The sequence below is a fragment of the Anas platyrhynchos genome, chromosome 1, assembly GCF_047663525.1.
Source record: "Anas platyrhynchos isolate ZD024472 breed Pekin duck chromosome 1, IASCAAS_PekinDuck_T2T, whole genome shotgun sequence".
NCBI lineage: Eukaryota > Metazoa > Chordata > Aves > Anseriformes > Anatidae > Anas > Anas platyrhynchos.
This window is the reverse complement of record NC_092587.1, coordinates 60,708,532-60,729,773: the sequence shown is the minus strand read 5'-3', so window position 1 is coordinate 60,729,773 and position 21,242 is coordinate 60,708,532. Positions and strand designations below refer to the sequence as shown.

At 48.7% G+C, this 21,242-nt stretch overlaps 1 protein-coding gene across 2 annotated transcripts in view; it reads right to left on the bottom strand.

Moving 5' to 3' along the window:
- Window positions 1-18,931, bottom strand: part of CREB3L2 (cAMP responsive element binding protein 3 like 2) — a 76,507-nt gene extending 57,576 nt beyond the window's left edge. For both annotated transcript variants that reach the window (XM_027445570.3, XM_038177280.2), the window contains exon 1: window positions 18,719-18,931. In XM_027445570.3, the coding sequence (XP_027301371.1) occupies window positions 18,719-18,829 (111 nt within the window). In that variant the 5' untranslated portion in view covers window positions 18,830-18,931. The remainder of the gene's footprint in view (window positions 1-18,718) is intronic.
- Window positions 18,932-21,242: the final 2,311 nt, after the last annotated feature.

Below are 21,242 nucleotides of genomic sequence, written 5' to 3'. Positions count from 1 at the left end.
TAAGTAAATAGAGCGTCTCTCACACTCAGCACCACCCTTAGGAGAATCTACGGTTTGGAAAGCAGCAGAGTGACCAGGACAGAATGCAACTGGAGTGGCTTCGGAGCTATTTTGGCCTGGAGCACAGACACAAAAAGAGCTACTGTCCTCGGAAAGAGCAAAGAGCATCCCCACAATTCACCGCACGGAAGCCCCAAGCAGAGCCCCAGCCCTATTTGCACCACGCTCGTGCGTTACGCCCAACTGACACCACCTGACGTGCTAAAACCCCCTGGTTTTAAAACCCAGGACTTACATCATCCAAAGCTACACACGTACGCAAAGCTCAGCAGCCCCAGGATCTGAAAAGCCCAATTGTTGGCACCGAGCCCTGCTCCTTCCCCACCAACCCAAAAGGAAACACAGGCGCGTTTGTTGTGGCAGCACTGCCAGCACACAGAGCAGGGGCTGTGCGCAGGCGGCACGGAGCCCAGGGGGCTTCGCCTCGGGCCCAGCCACCCCCAGCGCAGGGTGGTGTGCTCATTTTCCCCTTCACATAGGTTTCTGAGGCTCCTTCTTTCGTTAACACAGCCTGTGTAGCTTATAAACTACACACAGAGGGAACAAGTGTGAAATTCCTGCGCTGAGGTAGCTCCCCGGCACAGCTGGCTCGCATGTGCCTCGTGCAGACAAAGAGCTGGGGTCAGCCCCAAAAGGCAGGGGAGAGGAGCAGCGCCAGGAGTTTGGAAACCCAATTTCACTGCTCGCAGAGAAGGAACAACACCCCTGGGAGGTGAAGCCCAGCAGTGCTTGCCAGCCCCCCAGGGCTGCCCAGCCAGGGCCCAGGCATGCACGCTCCCCAGCCAGGGGCCCAGCCACCCCGCGAGCCTGCAGCTGCAGGAATGTCTGGGACCGAGCAGGCAGATTTTTTTAATTGCAGGCTCACTGGCTCAGCCTGTCCCGGCTGGGTGGTTTTTTAAGGTTTCTTTTTTTGTCTATTTTTTTTTTGGTGTGCTTTGTTTTTGTGGAGGGGGAGAGGAGCGGTTATAAGGCAGGCCGCAACACACTCCCCAGCCTATTCTTAGGCCCAGTCCTGGGGGCTTTGATGGGACACCCTCCATCCTGTTCGACCACAGTCTTATCTAACCCTCATTTTTGTGTAACGATCTCCTTTTAAAACTCTGAGAAGTCAGTTTTCTCTGTGATAGCGGTGGAGAAAACAGGGCTCTCAAGCTATACAAACCAGCGCAGTAAAACCAAAGGAATACATTTCAGAAAAACCTCATGTGCATGAAAATCTAGCATGTACAGAGGAGTGTTATAATGGTATCAAGCTACACAATGTACGTTGGGCAACTGGTCTTTTACAGCTCCAGAGGCTTAACACAGCCCAGATGCAGTACATGAGAGCACATCTTGAAAACCAAGCAAGTCTGGGCAGTTGCATGCAAGCTACTCAGGTACTCCAGCTCTGTAACCAAAACTCAGACTGAATACAACTTAGAGGCACGTACAATCTCCACTATTGGGTTTGATGCCATCATACCATATTTCAGTTACCGAAGGTGTTGATAAACATGCAGTTTCTTACATCTTGATCTGAGGATCTGTTTCACCAATTGGCATGGTCCAGTCCTTTTCAACATCCTGCAGCACTGGTACTCCTCACGAGAGTATCACCAAGAAAATCCCAGTGTTGCTATCACTTGAAATTCTGAGATAAAGTTATTTAACAGACATAATCTGCAGAGATTAGTACTCCAGCTAACAGAGACCATCTTGGCAGAGCAGTATGAGGAAGCTGCTCCAGGTTCAGTTATGTCAGCAGATCTAAACGGGTCCTGTGTTCCCAGAAGAGCACACCTGACCAGAGTCAGTTACTTGGTTGTTTCTTGCCTTCTTTCCCAAGGATGGTTCCTGCTGTCTCTGACCTGTGTGGCTGATCACGACAAACCTCACTTAAGAAGCCAATGAGACAGCCCGCATCTCAGACATCTCACAGCTGCTCATTAGCAGCCTAAGCATTGAGTGCTGCATTAATTCAAGCTTTTCCAAGAAAACGGGCATTTTTTTCACCCACCTCTCAAAACTGCATTGCTTACAGTGGCAGCCTGCCTCACAGAGAATTTCTGCACCTGGGGCCTGCCTTTTAGCTGTAGGCATTCCCACAGCCTTTGACCCTTCCAGAAAGCTTTCATTGCAATGTCACCAAATCCAGAATAAGCCAAACTTGCAGCTCTGACTCATGGCAAGTGTTGCAAACGCATGCACTCATCAACTGACAACAGGGTAAAATCTGATCAAATCCTGCAGGGCTTGTTCTCCTTGGAAGTTGATGCTCATCCACATCCACTTTTGGACCCACTACCTGCATGGGCACCATCTCCACACCAGTTTGCTACCAGAAGAAACCAGCTTCCATATGCACGATTGCCTTGCTCTGCTCAGGCCTTAGCTCCCACCAAGGCAAACCAAAAATACCCTCTTAATAGGTGTATCATTTGATCAAAAGGAGTTTTCCTCCAACAGAAGTCAGATCACTGAATGGGAAGAACCTCAAGAGAAATGCCCTTGTGGCTGCTACAAACGTGGTGCTGTTCCCTATTAACAGCACTACCTTGCACAAAGCACAGCCCCCTTTACAAGTGTTAAGAATGATGCAATGTGTGATGTAATTGTATCAACTAGCACCTTCTGGCTGAGATCAGCTCCACAGAACTCATTCAAAGTGTGTTTTTCACCATAAAGCAAAAATAAGAGCCATATTCTTGCAGCATATCTTTCTCAACAACTTGGGCAACCCTTCTTTTTCTGTATTTACTCAATAAAACAAAACACTGAGAAACCTCTTTATTTATTTTCCAGATACAGCGATGCAAGTTACTTCCTCAAACTAGGGCAGTATTTGGCACTGGAAATGAAACAAGAACTTGAATATTCCTGTACAAGGATATGTAAATCTACCTATTGCTTTGTATGAGGCTGGAACCCCAATGTCCCCTCTTTAGCCCCAAGAAAACCAGTACAAAGAGTAGACATCTTTACAGGTTCCCTACAATGAATAAATTCCTACTTACGTAGGATGAGTGATTTGAGCTCTGTCAGCAACTTCACAAAATTTCTGTGTGTGAAAATGCACTTTACAGACCAATTTCACTGCATTGTCATCCCATGATCACTTGAGGCAATTTCACGTTGTCCAAGTTTGCGTTGTGCAATCCTAACGCATGTCCAGGCTGAACTGCTGTCTCGTACAGACCTCTGCGTGGTTCCCTTTCCTCGTGAGCTCATGGATCAGCCTGAAACTTCTCCGGCTGTGCTGCATCCTGATCGGAACATACCGTCTCTTAAAATGTTGCAACAACGACGTTTAACTGCCTAGCATGATTTTGCAGGCTACTTACCACAACCCTGAAACCCCCGATGGGTGGAGCTGTCAGAACTCCTTTAAATCAGCAGGATCAGTCCGGCAGGCTGTATTTACAAGGCTGCCACCACAAGCCCTAGGAGAATGCTAGTAATAATGCTTCTCTGAAGCGTGAGCACTCGTGCGTGTCATCCCTCCCTCCTGAAGGAAACATCTGCTTCCAGCCTATGATGTTCCTAAATGCCATCGGAAAAGACTTGACTAGGTGGCAAAGTGCTTTGTGATCAACACAGACAGCCTCAAACTGAACTATCTGCTGGTCCCTAAACCACTTGCCATCCATCAAATGCAAAGTACTTGACTTGCTTCTTACTACAGAAACGATCCAGACATGCTGAAGCAATTAGGAAAGAAAATTCAGCTGAGGCTCTTTTGGTAAGCAGCCTGACCACTGCAGTGTTTTTTTTCTGGTATTCCATATATAGTTGTGACAATTGCAGTAAAATATTCGCTCAGCCGCCCTCCCCTAGCCAGCCGAGTCTGTAACCACCCTCCCACACCGCAGATGTACCCTAGAAGCAACAAAACCCTCCCTCGCTGTTTACACAGCATGACAAACTGGGATGTCACTGCTGCTGCAGCGTTAGTGCTCCAGCCCTCTCACCAGATCCCAAATCTGTGTCTCCTGAGTAAGGGCGTACCTACACAGTGCCCAAGAAAAACAGACAGGCAACTTGGACAGCACCTTCTGTTCAGCAGCAGGGTACTTCCCATGTGGTTCTGGCTCGCTGTAGGATCCGAAGTGGCTACCAACAACCCAAAACTCATAACAGGAATGATTTTAATAAACAGTTATTACATCACATTTTAGGCTTCCCATATATAGGAATGGACTGCAAATTATTTCATGCCTCCATGCTGTCTTCTTCAGATAGGCTTCCATCTAGTGGAACCCCACAATATTAAGGGGTAAAATCTTCACCTTACCTTACTGCTATGCATAATCACACTAAACAAATGTGTACCAGTGGCAGGAACAGGAGCGATGCCCTCTGCAGCATGGCATCAAATATGCCCCTGCGTGACACAGCATCCAGGGCAGGAGTTGGCCAACACAACGCATGTTTCTCAGTCTCTCTTTCACTTCCCTCTGCCCTTCCCTGATGTCCCTCACCACGTCCTGCAGCTAAATCCTTTCCTAGTACGATCCTAGAAGCCCTTTTTGCTCCTGGACTTGTTACACTGGCGCCTCTTTATGCGAGCCTGCTCACAAGTGAAGAAGTTGATGCTGGTCTTTAGCATTTAAATACCTTTCTGCAGACTGCTTGCCAGGTCCTAGTACAGAGGCCCTGTCGTTCAGTCCGTATGCGGGGAACATCCCTGTTTGGCTTGGCTCGGCTCCCCGGAGCGCCGCGTCAGTAACTGGAAGCAGCCGGGCTTGCACGGAGCTTCCAAGAACAGGCTCGGAGGAATGATGCAACGCCAGGCAGCCTCCCCTCAGAACAAGCAGGGGCAAACAGGGAAGGCTTGAGGAACTGGGCCTTCATCGAGTCCCCAGCTAAAGTGACTAGCAGCATGTTCTGGGAAAAGTGATATAATTTCGTCGGCGTGTTTACTGACAGCTGGGGCTTAGGTGTCTCTGTGGAACTGCTGTATAGCCACAGACAGAAGCCTGAAAGCACTGCTTACGTTAGTCATGCTCTTTCACTTTGCAGAGATCCTTGACAATCTGTTTAGAAATCAGAAAACCACGAGGGCTACCTCCTTTCTGTTGCTACGAGACACTGCATCAAGCTATATATAACCCCTGGGCTATTTCTGCTCCAGGCCCCCTCCTCTCCAGAGTCCCAAGGAAAAGAAAAGCGCCTGAATGCGTACAACTTAGAGTGGGGAAAAAAACTCTCCACTTTGAGGTACGTTTCAAATAACTGCTTAATGCAAGTACTGAAACAAGGCGGCACACAGACACCCTTTGGGTAACTATACCATGACCTCAAAGCTCACGGAGGCTGCAGCATCTGCTCGTTACAGACCTTTTCGACAAGCTGTTTCTCCACACCCGTTTTGCACGGCCATTTCTCTCGGGTATGCTTTGCACATCGCAGGAGTTACAGCCTGGTCTGGTTTCTTCACACCCCTGCCTGGTCCAGAACGCCTCTGGAATCTGTTTTGCTCACTTCTGCTCACCTCCCAGGCCTTTGACTCACATTCCTTCCCTGCTGCTAGACTAAACTGGCGCAGCACAGTCTGCCTGGCTCAAACACCAGACCTCTAGTCAGACATCTCTGCAGAAGCATGAATCAAGATTTTTGGGACACCTGCCTGAAAGCGCCTTAAAAGGGCTCAATTAAGAGAGGGCACGTAGCTGAAAAGATTCGCCTCTAAGGCATTCTAGCAGGACTATGTAAAGTCAGTCATTGCAAATCACTCCCTGTTCCTAGGAAGAAGAAGAATAAAAAAGAAGAGAACTTTACAACTATCTTCTGCTTTTATTTCCATCTTTTCTGATCCGTTTCACTGGCTGTAGCCCAAGTGTCCAGCTCCCAAGTGGGTGCTTCAGCGGTGAAGGCGGCAGCAGCCCCACCATATGGTTTCTATATGGGCACATGTGCTCCAAAAAGAGATCTGTTCCTCATCTGCCAACCATGCACTGCTGTTCCTACTGTCGTGAGGAACTCAGCTCCACGACATATGCCAAGCAGGAACGAGATAAGGCAGCTTACCAAAGATAAACCTACCATGTGTCCATAGCAGGAGAAAGCTTAGCACACATTCAGGCTATGGGCATCTAGAGGGGTTTGAGGTGTTGCATCCGTCTTGTACTATTGCCCTGCTGCTACAGGTAACCATTCCACAGCAGAACAGCACAGAAGCACTCCTCTGCTCCACGGATTAACTAGTGCTGAAGGACTCGGGTTGCTCATCAGTTCTGTTCTCTGGGGGCTGGAAGCGGTGATTCCCAGCAGGACACTTGATGCTGAGCAGTAAGCCAGGAAGAGCGTACTTCATGAGCTTAGCTCCCTCCACACCAACAATTTGCAGGTGCACTGGGTGCTTTATGCCAAAAGAAGAAGCAGCAGCACTGCTTTAAGGAAGCTGAGCATGCTTCTGGTGACTGTTGTACTTCCAAGACAGATTTCATGCAGTTTTTCAAACCATACCTGCTGTCCACACCAAAGATAGTCTTTTTTCTGCTAGCACATTTCAAATAAAAAAAGCTAAACAAAACAGTACAACCCCTAGAAAAGATTATGCCATACTATGAAAGCAGATAAGGCAGCAGCTTCTGTCTGCCAGCTATCTAAATACAGAGCATGTCAAGGAAGAAAAAGTTCTCACCCTTCTCAAACATCCAGGGCACTCTCCTTCTGTCTCAACCTGCATGCCAAAATTAAAATGTAGTCCCCTAGAAAATATGGGAGACTGCCTCCACACCAAAAAAAAAAACAAGCTACTCATCTCATAAAAATGATGCAAAGCTTCTGGGTAGACAGTACTAAGGTAAAGTCTGCCACAGGCAATGGATTTGAAGTCTCCTCCAGGTGGTGGTGGAGCAAAGCATAGGCTAGAAGTATCACAGCAACACAGGTGGAGGAAAAATGATGAGTTTCCACCGCTATAAACTGGGGTAAAAGTCAGTACAATTGGTACAAATGTGATCACAGTAGCAGCCACCTCCACTAGCTTTACTTTGAAAGCTAGAAACCTTCTTTTTGTGCAGGTATTTACCCACATCTCCATATTCAGCCTATTGGCTTTTCCTCTTTCTCATCGTATTTGCTTTGTTCCTTTCCTCTGCCTTTACAAGAACAGACTTCTCCCACCTGCCAGGGCTGAAGATCCTGAACAAACTGGCATAGAGCAGATGTATTTTAGCAAATCCATCCGAGCCAGGTACAGGGAACGCAAGGCCATCATTGGTACTTGACTCCAACAAGGGAGCATACGTAAAAATGACCTTTGGGACAAATGCCTTTCTCTACCAGAACGTTTCACCCTTTCCCACATGTTTTGTGTGTTGTCCCCTTTCTTTCTGTGCCAAGAGATGACACGATAAACAGAAGCAGTTCTGAACAGCTCAGAGCAATTAAAACATTTATTTGAACTTCACTGAAGTCATCGCAGTTTAGGTGAACGGCCAAATGCTGTGATGCATTTATTTGGAGAGATAACGGGAGTCACTACGTGTGCTGCTACTCCGTGTTCTGCCTTGCAGCACGCAGAGTCAACAGGTACAGCAGTAAAGTTTTATAGCATTTAAGCCAGAAGGGACTATGAAACCTGCCTAGTCTGACCCTCCAACACATCCCAGTCTACTTCTTCCCTGAGATGCCCTCTTACAGGTTCTGATAATTTGCCCTTTGTTGAAATATAACCTCCAGAAAAGCACATGGGTGAGCTACAAAGATCAAGAAATGACCATTTCATTAGCTAGCCCTGCAGTTCGTTTCAGCAGTGATTGTCTCTGCTAAAATGCCAGCTTAGTTTTGTATTTGAATGCAATGGGCCTTGAAGTCCAGCTGCTAATTCTCGTTGCGTGTTTTTCACAAGATTAAGGCCTCCTGCTTGGTATCTTTTTGCAGAACCCAACAAATTTATCCTCTGATACCATCTATTAGCAATTACTTCAAGTAAGGCCTTTAATTTCGTATATATTTAATAGTAAGTTTTTTTTAAAATGCATTGAAATAAATATCCAATTACTTCCAAAGGGTTTCCATTTGCTTTAAACCTTTCATCTGAAAGAATCACAGAATCATCTAGGTTGGAAGAGACCTCCAAGATCATCTAGTCCAACCTCTGAGCTAACACCTGACCTAACACTAACAGGCAGCCTATTCCAGTGCCTAACAACCCCTTCAGTAAAGAAGTTCTTCCTAACATCCAACCTAAAACTCCCCTGGCGCAACCCATTCCCCGTCATCCTGTCACCAGGCACATGGGAGAACAGACCAACCCCCACCTAGCTACAGCCTCCTTTAGGGTACCTGTAGAGAGCAATAAAGTCACCCCTGAGCCTCCAAGACATCGTTCATCTGACTGTATGTGCTTTTCATAAAATGATTTAATCCTGGTCAGCAGGATATCTCTATCCTTCTACTTTAACTACAGGATGCTACAACAGCTTTCATATATTTTTAATACATTTGGTACCAAGTTTCCCAGTGTGTATTTTTTATTTCCTTCCCTTTACTCTTACACTTAATCAATTTAACATTTTCAAACCTTCCACCACGATGGCATGACCTAATGAAAATCAGTGTCAACAAGCCAAACTTCTCCTTTGGGACCTTTTAGCCTATTTGGATTTCCAGCCTCATTGGTTTCAAGGGGTTCTGTAACCTGATTACTGGCAATGGTTCATTTTCATTAAAAAAAAAAAAAAAGTCCCTCTTCTACACTTACACCTGCCAGCACTGCATTTTCCCTTTGGTTTTCTTAGCTGATCATTATCAGCTCCTCTCTGCTTCACCAATTCTACTCTACATTGATTGTTATTTACTCCTTTCTTCTCTACCCTGTGAGTTTACTTGGGGCAAAAAGAGAAAAGATTTTCAGAGGATATCAACGGAAAAAAAAAAAAAGAGTAGGATAATGATAGCTTAAGATTCATATACCCCTTCACAATAACGATAATTTTATTCCAAGCACAGAGCTCTGAAGACATCTTCCTGAGAGTACAATGATATTCATTACCTTTGTGTTACAAGAACCACATCTGAAACCAAAGCTTTTGCAGATTCTCTATTCTGGTGTTGATACCGAAAATTGCCTTATATACTTCACCCTCGTATGAAACTGAGAAAGAAGCCTCTATAATATTAGTGTGAACACAACATAAACTGTTCTCATCACATCACTTCTACATCCTCTTCCAAACACCTGTCAGAGCAATACAGATTGAATGTTTTTAATCTTTCCTCGCAGACCAGCTACTTCAGCCACTTATTTCTGCTGTTCTTCTTCGAGTTTCCCCAAATTAGTCTCTCTTTCAGATATCCAGGTGTCGAGAATTACAAAACCCACAGCCAACCCGTAGCATACTAATGCCTACAAGACGCAGGTTTCCATGCATCTCCCCAAAACTGTACTTTCCAACGCCGTGATCACCACTGTAACTATGCCACTGCCAACGGGCCATATGCAGTTACAACCCTTGCTCCTCTAAAATACAGACTTTACAGCTTTATACACTGAATAATATTTCAGTTGTCTATCTCCTTCATCTTCAGTGCTGCAAGTTTCTGCAGATTCCCATGTCTTGCCTCTGTTTCCAGCCTCCGTTTTTTGCCTCCCCCTCAAATGCCTGGAAATTTGAAACGCAAAATCAAATGATTTTTTTCAGAGATTCCCTGTAGCCCCACCCCACCACATCACATAATGCCCCTCATAAATACTGAAGCTCCATCTTAAAATCAAGTAGGGTTTTTTTATCCTCAATTAATCTTGCCAGAAAGCTGCTCCAAGCAAGGTACTGAGGAGGGGGTTGCCCATATGTCTCTCTTCCACATCTATTTCATCAAAGCTAAAAAAAGATGTTCTGGACACAAAAAGCCTTTAATTTTAGTTAAAAAAAAATAAGGCATTTACTACACAGTTTTCAGTATTATAGTGCCACTTTTCTTTTGGTTTTGGTCTTGCAGACATGTTTGAATTTGAGAAAAAACAGCAGCATAAATTGAGTCTCCCTCTCCCCTGTGATTTCACAAAATATTTGCAGCAACCCAACAATCAAGTAACGGCCACAGGAAAACATTCCCGATTCCTCAGCAGACTCCCTGCAGCACTTTGTCAGCAGATATGGACACGGTAGGCAGGAAACCAGCTGAAACTTTGCACAAAAGCAAGACAGCTGAAGCAGTAGCCACAAGCCACCCTGGGCAAGATCTAAGGCAAGGCTTTTCTTTCTCCTTTGGTCCTCTTTGTCCACAAAGGATGAGAATCCCCTGAAAGCTCTGAGAAGCAAAACCAAACGGAATTGCAAGGCAGGAGGGGAAGGCAAGTTGTGCATCCAGACAGCTCGCCCCTTAAAAGCCATGCCAAGGCAAATTTGGCTGCATTGGCTTCTCTGGGGAGCCACGACTGAGCGCAGCCTTCCAGCTGCCGGTGGTGCGAGCTGGCTGGGCACCCTGAGGGCAGGGCTGAAACACAACAAAACCGCACATCTGGAGGCCTTCTGCAGTGCAGGCATCAGCTCACTCCCTCCCCTGCTCACTTATGAGCTTTTGTCACTCCATGGCCATGGGCATGAGCCCTGGGTACCCAGCTTCATTTCCTTCTGTGTGTGGAGGAGGGAAGGAGAGGGGTGCCAGGGGAGAAGGGAACAGGAGGAGATGCAGGTGTGGGACTCCAGAGTTGAGGGGAGAAATGATTTCCACAAGTCACATCCCCAAGGCCCGGCAGAAGGCACGGGGCCAGCTGCCATGGACATCCCTCACAGCATGCTCAGCCCCCGCAGCAGCACATCAGGGAGCACCAGAGCCCCCAAACAGAGCCTTGCGTGGGCAGGTTCGGCTTTCTTTTCCTTCACATCTATGCTTTGTGAAAAAATATGGCTTGCCGGCCTCCCCCAAACACCACGCCATCCCCAGCCCCTGACCACCCGTGCTGCTGTGTGAGGGGAGACGGCGGAGAGGAGGATGAGGAGGAGAGAAGGTGAGGGACAGGAGCTCAGACAAGACACAAAGGCAGCGCTGATGATGAGGACAGTTAAACCCGAGATGAGAAAGACAGATGTTTGTAGAAGGTCAGCTGCTGCCTCATATTACAAGGAATGAAAACAGACAATTCAGACGCCTTATTTTCCTCTGTTTTCATCTTTTGCTAGCAAGGACAGATTCAAGAAAGCCAGCTATCTCGAAATAACATCCTTCTTAGCCTTGATTCCTCATGAAGGTCTCATCTCGGCCATACTATCAGAAGCCTTCCCCACAGGCACCAGCCCCATTGCTGCTTCTCCTGTGAAAGGGCAGGAGGAGCAGGTCAGTTCACTGCATTTTGCTCTTAAGTTTTGGTTCCACAAATACTTAGGCAAACCCCTTCTTCGTGTGCTAGAAGCGCCAGAAATGAAAACACACATTTTCAGACAGAATTAGAGGGAAGCAGATTAATGAAGCTCACAGCAGAGCCTATCAGAGGCCGGGAAAAAAGCAGCCTTGGGATAAGCTTCCCCTTGTGCCTGACGGTAATTGCTGGACTGTGGGGAAGAAGGAACAGAGACACGCTTAGTATTCCAGCCTTGGGATTTGTTTTAGGGTTATTTTTTTTCAGTTGGCTGTTTTTTTATGTCTACAAAAGTCCCTGTGAGCTAGTCACATGAACTCTATGCAGGGTGGTCTCTGCCCACAACGAGCGTTTTGGGGTTAGCCCTGACAAGCAAACAACACAGGCAGGAGACAATCCTAACAGGCATTAGGTTGGACAAAGAGCCTCAAAGCAAACGGTGTAGGCTCTTACACGGTCATGTCATACAACAGAGGAGCAAGGAGGAGCGATGCACAAAACTTTCTGAAGAAAATTACGGGTGCAGAAACAAACCCCAAGACCAACACACGACCCTGCACATCACGTTTGCTGCACAGAAGCAAAACGCACACACAGAGCAGCTGGAACTCGGTGCAGTTTCCTTCTCCCATTTCAGTAAACCCAAATTAGAAGTGCAAAAAAGCAAACACACCACAACCAAGGCACTGCTTCTGCAAAACCGTGTTCATCAGGAACATCAGCTTCCTAACAAAAAAACAGCAAAATCAGGTGGTCTCCTTTGCTTAGTAGTTTAATGAAGACATGGAAAACTTGGGGATCGGACTCCTGCCTCCCAAGGCAGTATCTCGATAAGGCAGTCCCTTGGGTTCATGACTGCTGTGGAAGTGAAGGCTGGAAGAGGCCTCAGGTGGCCTCCACCTGAAGCAGGGCGGGCACTCAGCTCACCCCGGGTGGCTCAGGGCCTCATCCAGCCAGGTCTGGGAAACTCCCAAGGATGGAGGTGGTGGCAGCTCTTGGGCAGCCCAATCCAGCGCTCAGCTGCCCTCACACCAGCGCATGCTTGAAAGCATTTTGCCACAGCTGAGGGCCCTGCTTGCATCGCAGCACTCACAACACCCTTGGTACAGAACAAGGGCATGGGAACATCCCCTCTGTGCTCTAGATCTAGCAACACCAGTTCATTTCCCTCGTGCCCCTCGCTTGGGACACACTGGAATTGGCAGAGGAAGGAGGGCAGAAGCTCCCAGCACCCAGACCCTGCCCTAAGAGCGGCCTGGTCTCCCTCTTTCACCCCATACGACTAACAGATCGTGCAGAAGGACAAGGCCAGCCCCAGAGCAACTGCTGCAGGGGAATGTTTTTTTCTTGGCAGAGAGGAAAGAGATGAAGTGGGTGTCACATTTTTCCTTCAGATTTTTGCTTGTCACCACAGCAGAGCCGGATCACACACACAAGATTGAAAGCTGGTTAGTGGCAGATGGCAAAAAAAAAAAAAAAAAAAAAAAAAAAAAAAAAAAAAAAAAAAAAGGGAGTAGTTTCCAAGACACAGCGGAGGCACACGAAGGTCAGTGGCACTATTAAGCTACAAATTCAGACAGGTGGCAGCTCTGGGGACAGTTCTAGCAATTCAGGTCCATCCCATTTAACCTGTCCTTATTTTCTCCCATTGCCTTCCCTGCTTCCCAAATTGCCCTCGTGAGAGGAAGCAGTCCTTATTTGACAGAGCATTTGCTTCTGTACTGCACGCACACAGCACTGAGATTACACCCCAGCTCAGCTTTCTGTGGGCACAAACTACACCTGACAGCAAGAACAGCAGCCCCAGCACCTCAGGCCACAGAAAGCAGCCTACACACCTTCACTGAGCCTCACTAAGCCTCGCCATTTTTGACCTGTTTTCCTTACCAGCTATTACTCCAAGTGAGATGAAAGGGCAATCAGTCTGCCAGGAAAAACATGGCTCTCAGCCAAGATTATTTTTTGCACACCTTGTTTGTTTCTGTTGCCTTCACGCAAGACAAACAATGCTGCATCCTCTGCTTCTCACCAACACGCTCCTCCGTGGCGGTGCCATCGGCCAGGTCCAGGAGAAATGTTTCTTTGAACCTCCCTTCTGTCCATTGCTCTTCTCAAACAACTTCTCTTCCTACTGACCCTTGAGCAACTGCCTCCTCCAGGTAACCCCCTTCCTTCCTAAGGAAAACAGTCCACTGGTATCAAATAAATATATAGGCTCTTATCAGGATTATACTTCGTACGCTTATCAGGACTACACCTAGGCACTGGCTCCTGAAGCTGGCCAGATGACTCCCACTGCACGTTCCTTTAGCCCAAAACACAACTCCACCACCCTCTTCCCCAGCCAAGCATTCTCAACTGCCCTCTCACCTCAACACCAAGACCTGGGCTGCCACAAGGTAAGCTGCATTGGGAAACTGATACCACCAAAAACTAATTTCTTGCTTGCAAGAAAGACATTTTTCAACTGGATGAGCTCCCAGGGAGCTGCCACAACAGCCTGCAGTTATATCCAGGTGCAGAACTGCACTGTCAGGTCTTGTCACTCGGAGAAAACACGGCCAAAGGGCATCCAGACAGCGCTGATTTCTCACCTGCATGATTCAGGGAGAGATGAAAAGGGAGCAACAGCAGAAACGAGCGTGCCTTCCCTGGAGAGCCCCAGGTGCAGAGCTCTACTGCAAGATGATCACTGGGGGATGTACCCTGAGTCCATATCCCCTGGAAAAAGAAAAGCCGAACCAGGGAATGGGAGGAGTTAGATCCTGTAAACTCAGTCTGAATTGGCTGTTCTCCCTGTGAAACATGCCACTGTGCTAGGAAAACCAAGAAAGGTGGCTACCCATAATCACCAAGCCTCACCTACAACATGACCCTTCTCCAAAAGGGAGCGAAGCAGCCCGGGACAGAGGGAAGAGAGGATGTCTGTTTACACCAAGCACTACAGAGCGAGTAGGGAACAACTTCAGGGAATGCAGGGAAAGAGAAGCGCGGTCAGAAACGAAGGGCAGCAAGGGGTAAGCCTTCAGCCCCTCCACTTTAAAAACAAAATAAAAAAAAGCCTCACAGGAAGCTTAGGGCAGCAGCTGCCTCCCTTCCACATCTGTCAGGCAGTGGTGCAGGTGACAGCCACACAGCGAGAAGCAAGGACAAGGAAAGAGACCGCCAGAGCTGGTGGTATGCCGGCCAGCGGCCTCTTTGCTTTATTTTCATATTTATTATATCTTTATTTGGTCTGCCTTTGCTGGCACGAGGTGATCAGCTCTGACAGAGCAGAAGCATAAGCAAAGGCAGGGCGGAGGAGGAGGCGCACGCTAACTGCAGCTGGAGCCATGCCTGGGAAGCCAGGGGGACAGAGATCCGACCAGACCACACCACCCCAGCCGGGATCTGCAGCTAGTCGGCCTCCTCAACAGGCACAGATGCTCCTAAAAAAGTGAGAAAAGACTGCTTTAATAAAAAACTAGGTTGGTTGGTTGTCTTTTTTTTCCTTCCCCCCAAAGGCTGGCAGAAACTTACTTAACCCCAGCCATGAAAGAGCCCCTAAGAAGGGACTCCTGACAGCACGAACAAAGACCCGCAGAGAGCACAAGTTCCCACCATCCGTGCAGGAAAGTTCAGCGGCTCCAGACACAGGAAAGCACTGTCTGGTAGTACCCTGAATGAAATTCCTTCACCCCGGCTATCACGCACTATCAGCCCCGCGCTTAACAGCGGCCGACCTTCCGAAGTAAGGCAACATTTACGTAGGACAGCGCAGAGCGGCCGCTTCCACGAGGGGGGAAACAAAAAGTAGTGTTTTCATACGCCAAACACTGGCTCATTCTTATCGACCACGCTCCAAAGCCAGTCCCGGGACAGACTAACATTTTTTCCAGCTGCCATCCTCACGGCAGATCAAGCTCTTCGCTGAGACCAGCCAGCAACTCGATGCGCTTCTTTTTCGAATTTTAACTGACAGAAAATAGGAGGGTACAAAAAGTAAAGTTTCAAAGCATCACGTGTGTGTTTATCTCAGCTTTCAGAGGAACTGCGGATTGCTTAAATCCATTCTGACTATCCGGCATGGCCCTTGGCAAGCAGGAATGGTTTTCTTATTTAAATTCAGGAAGAAAACACAGGGAAAAAATGACTTTCGGCACAAAGCACCAAGTACAACCAGTTCTGATGTTCATCAGTTGCGACCCCGAAGCTTTTAATACAGAGAGCTAGTCTCAGAACTTAACATTTTGTAGAAAGTCTGAATACAACTATTTTAAAAAAAAGAATCTCACCTTCCTATTTTCCCCCTCTTTGCTAGAAGAGTTTGGCAAAAAAAATCCCTGAAAGTACTGATTTTAGATAACTTGAGGTGAAAAAATTCTATCTGATCCTCCATTTGCAATTATATATAGAAGAAATAATTAGAGATTTGAGTTTTCTTATTGGCAAGCAACAGGCTAAATCCCATTTTCAAGTAAATTTACTACCCTCCCCTCCAAAAAAAAATGGATTAGGCTGTATCAACGCCAGATTTCACAGAGAGCCACCTTATGTACAGGCAAGCACTACAGAGTAGGACCCAGCCAGCTTTGCATCCACACACGCCGCGATAACCACAACTTTTAATTAAATCCACACAGCACATAAAAATGAAGCACTGTATCCCATCTAAATTAAATACTGCCACTGCCATGCTCTGAGAGCTACAGGCAATCCACGGCAGCTCGCGCAGACGCCCGATTTCTGCAGAAATCATCAGCACACGGAGCAACAGCCCCCAGTGTTTTTGTGGCAGAGGAAATGAGTCACCGCGGGCTCCCGGTGGGGCTCGGAAGCTCGCAATGGGCAGTTTTTAATCTGAAGAAGGAAGGCTGGCTCGAGGTTTTTCCTGTCCTATCTTAGGGGACAGGCGACGACGAAGAGGTTGCGGGACCGACAGCGCGAGGTGTGCCACCCTGAAGCACGTGGCACACGTGTGATTTGAGGGTGGGATTCCCATAGCACCTTCGGAGATATGGAAAGGGGTTTACTGAGCGCTAACACTGCTCAGAAAATGGCACTGGCACCTTGGTGTTTGGAGCATTTGGGTTTGCTGATGATGAGCCTCCACAGAGCAATACTCAGGCCTGTTAGCAGGAGAGCGATTTGGGCTACTTTGAAGCAACAAGTAGCTAACGTGTTTAAAAACACCAAAAATCATGAAAATGGAGGGGGAAGGATAAAAAGCCTGCCTCTTCAGGATTAAATAAAGAGGTTTTAAGCATCCAAAGCTTGTAAGAAGCATCTGCCTTTCAGCTGCCCTCTAGCAAGGGGACAGGTAGCTGGCATCTCACAGCGCGTTTGCCAACAGCCTTCTCCATCTGCACCAGACGGGGCATTTGCCACCAGTGGTGCCAGGATGCGTACAGCCACGGATCAGCCCCAGCAGAGACCTAGGAGCCGTGCAGCTCTGCCACTTCGAGCCTGCTGGCACTGCACGCAGGAAGAAGGCAAGAAGGTGAGGAGCCTGCAGCCTGGCCGTGCTCCTGCTCCCTCGGGGCTGCTGCAGGCTTTGTGCTTCCTTTCTGGTTGACTGCCAGGAAAAAGAAAAAAAAACAACCTTATAATGCCTTGTAAAATGCTAGGGTATGGCATTACCAGCACACAACCCCAGCAAGCCACGGGCCAGATGAAGATCATACGCAGACACGCCACGCGTGCCGTGAGCACACCCTTGGGAAGCCTTTCAGCCTTTTCTTCCATGCGAAACTCAAGCTCTCTGGAAAAACACGCTGCTGCAACCTATCTGGCAGCCAGGTGGCTACCATAAAGCACGCAGACTCCAAGGAGCTGCCAGAAGGGCTGCTGCTCGCCCCGGCCCGTTCGGAGCCCCCCGAGGCAGCGGTTTCTCCCAGCACAGGCGATGAGCTCACCGGCGGAGCAAGGCTGCTGCGGGCGCTGGTGAAGTCATCAGCTGGTGAAAGAGAAATGTAAGTCCCCGGGAGGCTGGAGTTCAGCCCCGGTAATTAGGGCTGGAATAGTTTAAAGTAGAGGCTGAGTCTTTAAGCATATGCATGCTTTCGCACTTGCCTGCCAGCTTCAAATTCACCAGATCCACGAGCAGCCTTTAGGGTTGTTTAAAAAAAAAATAAAAAGGTTAAAATTTAACTTAAGATACACAAAAGGCAGCTGGCATGGCACTTCCACCCTCCCCAGCCTGCACATGGCGGGTCCGGCTGCAGAAGGGAAGGGACCCGCTCGGTGCTGCTGGTCTGTCCCGTATGGTGATGTTCATCCAAGGGAGGAAACCAACTTCACGGCTTCAGTCACAGCTACGGGGTGCCACAGGGCACGTGCTCCTCGCCTGCGATGGTGACAGCACTGGCAGAGCATAGCAGGCTGGGCTCCACACAATAAAAACAGCTGGGGTAGACCAGTCCTCCCAGGCTGGGAGCATCAGGCGGGAGGTAACTGGTGTTTCGTCCAGAGGGTTTTTTTGGGTGGGTGGCTTTTTTTGTTTGGGTTTTGCTTGCTGAGGGTTTTTTTGGTGCTGTTGTTTAAGTGATCCTGTGAACTTTAAGCCAGAGGTGAATGGAGAGTTTGTTTCACAACGGCAAGCAGGGTATTTTCCGCCACACGGCGGGACGCACTTCCCAAAAGAAATGAAGTTCAACGAGCCCTGAAGAGCGATCACTTCAGCAACTTTTTCCCCATTAATGACCCTGATACCCTGCTACTCTTACTTCACCTGTAGCGCTCTGCTGCTTTTGCTTTCCTTTACCGATCGATCCGCTTGGAGTTCTTCCAAAACCAACAGAGCAGGCAAACACCTTCCACGCTTTTTATGAGGCTTTAAGGTGGCTTCTTCTTTCCGAGTGGCCTCTGAAGACGCCTTTTCTTTATGAGCATCCAAAAAATCCCAACCACCAGACCGCAGAGCCACGCCGAGGGCAGCACGTCGCTCCCGAAGGAAGCCAGCCCATGGTGCTGCTGCTTCCTGCGAGTCGCATGGCAGGGCAGCGCTCGAAGCCCCAAAACCCCACGAAATGTTGGGAAAAGCAGAAAGTTTGATGCCGTGCTCCTGCCCACGGGGCACCGCGTGCTGCCACCTCCACCCGCACCACGCTGCCAGCTCCACGAAGCGAGGCAAAGACACGAGGTGAGCCCCAAACACAGGAGCTCATTTAGGGCGCTAATTAGGAGGGCGCTAATTAGGACGGAGGGGAGCTCCCCAGCCCCAGGGCAGCCCCCAGCAGGGGGGCAGCACCTCGAGGAGCACCCCGGGGGGCTGCAGACAGCGGGCTCCCCACGGCAGCGCCCCGGTTCCCCGCCCCCCGGTGGGGCCCGCCCCGCGGCTCGGCCCCCGTCCCCTGTTCCTCCCCGGTTCCCGGTCCCTTGGGCGCTCACCGTGTGTCCCAGCAGGGCGTCGGGGTCGGCGGGCTCGCACAGCTCGCTCAGCTTGCGGTCCCACTGCAGCAGCAGCAGCGGGGGCTGCTCGCCGCCCTCGCACACCTCCATGGCGGCACCGACACCGCCACGGGCACCGGCCCCCGCCCGCTCCCTCCCCGCGGCCGCCGCCGCCGCCGCCACCGGCGCCGCTGCCGGGAGTGCCCGGAGGGGCGGGGCCGCGCCGCCAGCTGCGCGCCGCGCCCCCGCCCGGCCCCGCCCCCTCGGAGCAGGCAGCCAATGGGAAGGCGAAGGAGAGGGCGGGCGGAGGGGCGCGGGCCAATCGCCGCCCGCCTGCCCGCCCCGCTCCAGCTGCGGAATGCGGGCGGGGACCCGCAGGGCGCGGCGTGGGAGCGGAGAGTCGCCCCCCCGCGGCGCCGCTCGGCCAATGGAGAGGAGGGGGCGGCTTGAGCGACGGGAGAAACAGCCAATGGGGCAGCGACAAGACTGCGGCCGCCGCGCGGAAGCCCGCCCCCCGGCTGAGGGGAGCGGGAGGGGGCAGCCCCTGAGGAAAACAAAGTGGCGGGGGCGGTGTGAGGGGCAGGGCCAGCCCGAGGGGGTTCGTTAATCCTCCTCTGACGTGACCAAACGGTAAAAGATTAATAAAAAAGTTTAACAACAGCTGTGTCGAGTGCTGCCAAGTCCTCATAAACACTACGGAAGATTTTCTTTTGGGCACAGAAATATTTTAGTACACAGACACTACCCATTTGTGGGGCTGCACATTAATCTAAAACATGACATCAGTAACTAATAACCAGACATTGGTAACCAGGTGTCCTGTGCCTGCCACTTTACTGGTATTAGTATTGAAGGCTACATCTCATTTGAGCTTGAGAGTTTCTAAAACAACTCCCTGGGACTTCATAATGAACCGTGACCAATTGGCCCTGCAGTGGGGCAAGCAACATAGACCGCACTGAAGTTTTTGTGCTGCTGAACCAGTTACTCTTGGGGAAAATAAATATGTATTAGAAAGTTTCTGCTAAAAATTGGCAGCACGTACAGGGAATCAAGATGAACGTGAAGGAAAAGTAATCCTGTCCAGAGGATATTAATTAATCAACACACGGGACAGCACTCCAATGCCTTGTGCATTACTGGTCACAAACTGACTCTATACCAGAAACACACACACAGTGGAAAGAGCACCACAGAAACATCAAGAACATTACACAGACACAACTCTCGTCCTAACTTTTCCCATACTGCTTGGAGGATTTTAAACAGTGTATTTCAACAGCTACGAGCATGCTGAAAATCAAGGCAGTTTTTCCGTGTTTCATAATTTTCCTCTTCGGGCAGATTTAGCAGCAGTTTTAAATTCCAGTTCAGCTAATTCTGTGAGCATTTCAGCCTCTCCTTTTACGTAAGACCATTTCCTCACCACAGTCTTCTGAACTGTGTTCAAACCCACCCTCCAACACAGGGGGACAATAGAAAACCAGACTGTCAAGCTACAAGAAGAGAAAAGGTGGGGTTTTATTGCGTGCAGAGATGCAGCTGAGGCGAAGAGGGGAGAGCTCAACTTTCTTTTACTCACTCTTCTGTTGCCTGTCTGCAAGGAGCAGAAAACCCACACTGAAAAGCCACACACAAAACCAAGCCAGCTGAGAAGGAGGTGGCTGGTAAGAAGGTAGAGCTCCAAACAAACATGACTTACTTTAAATATCAAAGAAAAAAAAAGCTGGCAACAATACAAGCCTGTAAGTTAAGTCTCAGAAAGCCTGGCAAAGGAAAGGTGCTCTCTTTTCCTTGCAGATCCGGGTTACAGAAGTCACTCCAGTGACTGCATCGTTACCCAGTTCTTGATCGGGTCAGTTGCACAAAGGCTCATTAAATATTTACAAGTGACATTTTTCTGACTTGTGACAACCAGGATCAAGATAACCATCCATTTTCTAAAGCCATTTTGTTCAGGTGAGTTTGAAAAGTCAACCAGCAAGAAAAGGACAAATAGCAACAGAGCCTAACCTATAAAAGGATAACAACCATGTGCTTTTTTTTAAACAGCTACAAATGAAAAATCGCACCCCTTAAAAAACACAGAAAATGGCCATGTGTAGAAAAAGAGTTTCTTCAGCAAAATTAGCACCTCTTAAAGAGCGCAGGGCCCAAATTTCAGGACTAAGAATGACACAGAGAAAGACCAGGCTACCAACTTCTAATCACAGTGTTTTCTGGAGATTGTGCTGAAATTGCAAAGTATGGTAACAAGCTGATTTTTTTTTATTATTATTATTTTTTTTTTTTTTTTTTTTTTTTAGGTGAGAGACAAAGCAACCAGCAGAAGAAAAAAATTTTACACGCACCAACACACGTTTCCCACAAGGGGATGTCTTGGTAGAAACCCCACGAAAGGTGATTTCTTTGCATATTTATCATCTGCAAACACATCACTTACACTAGCCAGCAACTGATAACGCACTAACAAAGGGAATTTATTGTGTAAATGAGATCTGCCATGTGAAGAAGTTCACCATCC